The sequence below is a fragment of the Pteropus vampyrus genome, unplaced genomic scaffold (genome assembly GCF_000151845.1).
Source record: "Pteropus vampyrus isolate Shadow unplaced genomic scaffold, Pvam_2.0 Scaffold103, whole genome shotgun sequence".
NCBI lineage: Eukaryota > Metazoa > Chordata > Mammalia > Chiroptera > Pteropodidae > Pteropus > Pteropus vampyrus.
The window spans coordinates 785765-788330 of record NW_011888884.1 but is presented as its reverse complement, the minus strand read 5'-3'; the positions used below and the strand labels follow the sequence as shown (position 1 = coordinate 788330).

At 36.1% G+C, this 2566-nt stretch overlaps 1 protein-coding gene across 1 annotated transcript in view; it reads right to left on the bottom strand.

Annotated features, from left to right (window-relative positions):
• LOC105295352 (thioredoxin domain-containing protein 8) overlaps positions 1 to 1284 on the bottom strand; it is a 10449-nt gene extending 9165 nt beyond the window's left edge. Inside the window, exon 1 of the mRNA XM_023533501.1 lies at positions 821 to 1284. Within this exon, the coding sequence (XP_023389269.1) occupies positions 821 to 958 (138 nt within the window). The 5' untranslated portion in view covers positions 959 to 1284. The remainder of the gene's footprint in view (positions 1 to 820) is intronic.
• Between the last annotated feature and the right edge of the window lie 1282 nt (positions 1285 to 2566).

Sequence of the window (2566 nt, the reverse complement as noted above, 5' to 3'; positions counted from 1 at the left end):
GTTAGAAATCTCACTGACCAGAGTATTTTCACTTGTGTAGAGGAATCAAAACTTTTTTATATTTGAAGGAATAGATTTCATAAAATTGACAGAAAGTGCGAAACTTCTGTACAATTAGGAGAAATGACAGGAGAATGCCCTGAGGTTCTTTTTGCAGCATGTTATACCGAAAATAAATAAGTAAAATGGTGAAAGCTTTTAAATAGGGCAATAGGAAAATTAACGTGATAAAACACTGTATAGACACCAAAATGATAATTTAGAGACTGCAAAACCATGACCCAATGTGTATATGGAAAAAAGATCTGAATATAAATATACGACTTTATTCTATTAAGTAGACTATTTTACTAAAATATTTTATAAAGTAGAGCAAAGATACAAAAGGAATATGTAAGACATATGATTTGTTCCCATAATAAGGCTGAAGGATTGGGGGTAAATTCTTCTTTTATATTATAGTTAAAAACAAGTGTCGTGTTATCTGTAATTTGTTCCAATATTTAGAAGTTCTGAACTCTGGAACTTTGGTAAAATGTCATTATTGTGAATAATCCATTCATTTGTACAATTGTACTCTTTTGCACATCTTGATGTTCTTTGTAGAATTACCCATAGACAAGCAGTATTAATCTTCTATTACGTGTACTAATTATCTAATTAGATCCTGTTATATTATCCTCAGATTAATCGACATACTTCAAAAAACTATGATTCCATAAGTGGCTCAAAAGTGCCAAACTTTTATGATTTTCTGGAAAAACTATTTGGGCACTTTAATTTCTTCTAAAACGGTGAAATAGAGACTGACGATACTTACGTGAACAATAGGATAAATCTTTTTGCATGGACCACACCATTTGGCTGAGAATTCAACCACCACAAGTTTGCATTCGGCAGCTTTCAAAAATTTTTTTAATTCATCCTGAGACAAGAACATAAATGAGGAAATGTACATAATCACTGAATCTCATAAAGTATTGCAAAGTATAAAATGACAGATTACTTCTTAAAAACCTTAACCAGGTGCCCCCTCACTGTTCTCCAGGTGACTCAGTCTTTCCTAAATGTCCTTAAGGTCACACATATTTGTCTTCTTACGTACACATAAGTGACAATAAATCCACGCACACAAAATTAGGAGTCTATTTACCAAATGGTGGTTGGTAATTATATCTGGGAGAAACTGAGATTGGCCAGTGAGAGATGAGGGGTGGAGGGTGAGGGTGACTGGTTGCTTATCTATATTTGATTTTTTTGAAACAAGAACCTAAACTTGCATTAATAGTGAAATTTAAAAGGAGAAGAACTAATCTAACACCTTGAATCACTTCTTGTTTTTTTGTTTGTTTGTTTGTTTCGTTTTTACGGAGTGATCATTATTAAAGCTATCATCAAAACCACACATTTAAGGATGGACATGTTTCCTGTTGAATGTCAGCTGAGTTTTCCATTAACTGTCCATATCATCTAAGTAAAGTGCATTTTTCAGATCACTGTATCTATATTTGCTTGGTTAATGAAGAGTGACTGTCTTACACAAGTTATTTCATGCATGGTTTACCTCCTCAAAAAGCTCATACAGAACCCAATCCTGATTCACTCCTGTACCTCCGTGGTCCATAACAGGCACAGGATATGCGCTCATGGAGTATTTAGTTGGTGAACGAATGAATGATTTGCCGACATAAAGTGTTTACTTTATGTCGGCAAATCATTTACAGATTTACTTTTCCTTTTCTGACTGGAATTGTGACAACAATAGCCAGCTTACTCTGTGCACCTGGTATTCGCTCCCTTAATCTTTACAGCCACTCTATGGAGTGGGTATGATTTGTATTATCTCCATTTTACAGATGAGAAATGAAATTTATTGACTTTCTCTGGGGCAACCAGCTGGTAAATAGTATAGTTGAGATTGCTAACCTAGGCAGCCTGACTCCTTAACCACTATACAAAGTCGCCTCCTAAGTTCTTCACAGTAATAGGGCTCACTCTCCCTCTCACTGGTCCTAACTAAATCTTGTAAACTTCCCTGGGCCAATCAGTAAGATGGGGGATGGGATCACCAATTGGATTAAGTCTAACAAGACCTACCACTGGAATTAGGGAAGTGGTTGTTAATTCCATATGGAATTTATATGAATGGCATACTCTGAATGGCTCTGTAATAGGGGAGTCTTGACAATTACATTGCCATCTGGTTTAGTTTCAAGCAGGTGAAACTGATGCTCAAAGGAGATATACTCTCTTGCTTTACCAATATTCCTTTAAGACAGGGGGTAATTAACTTGTCAGGGAGCCATGCCAAGCCTCCATTTAACACTTGCTTCTGAAATTTTAAGGTAGATGCCATCCTCACAGGCCTCCTACACCCTCCATGTCTCAGTAATTGTTAGGGTGTAAGTTGGTCTAGTTAGACTAATGAATTTGACTCGGCTAAGTTCTCTGAAGGGAATATCTCCCATAGTATATGCATTGATTCAATATGTACCTATCGAGGCCAGCTCTATGCCAGGTACTGGGCATCCTGCTAGGACACAACTGTGGACAAAAAAAAAAAAAA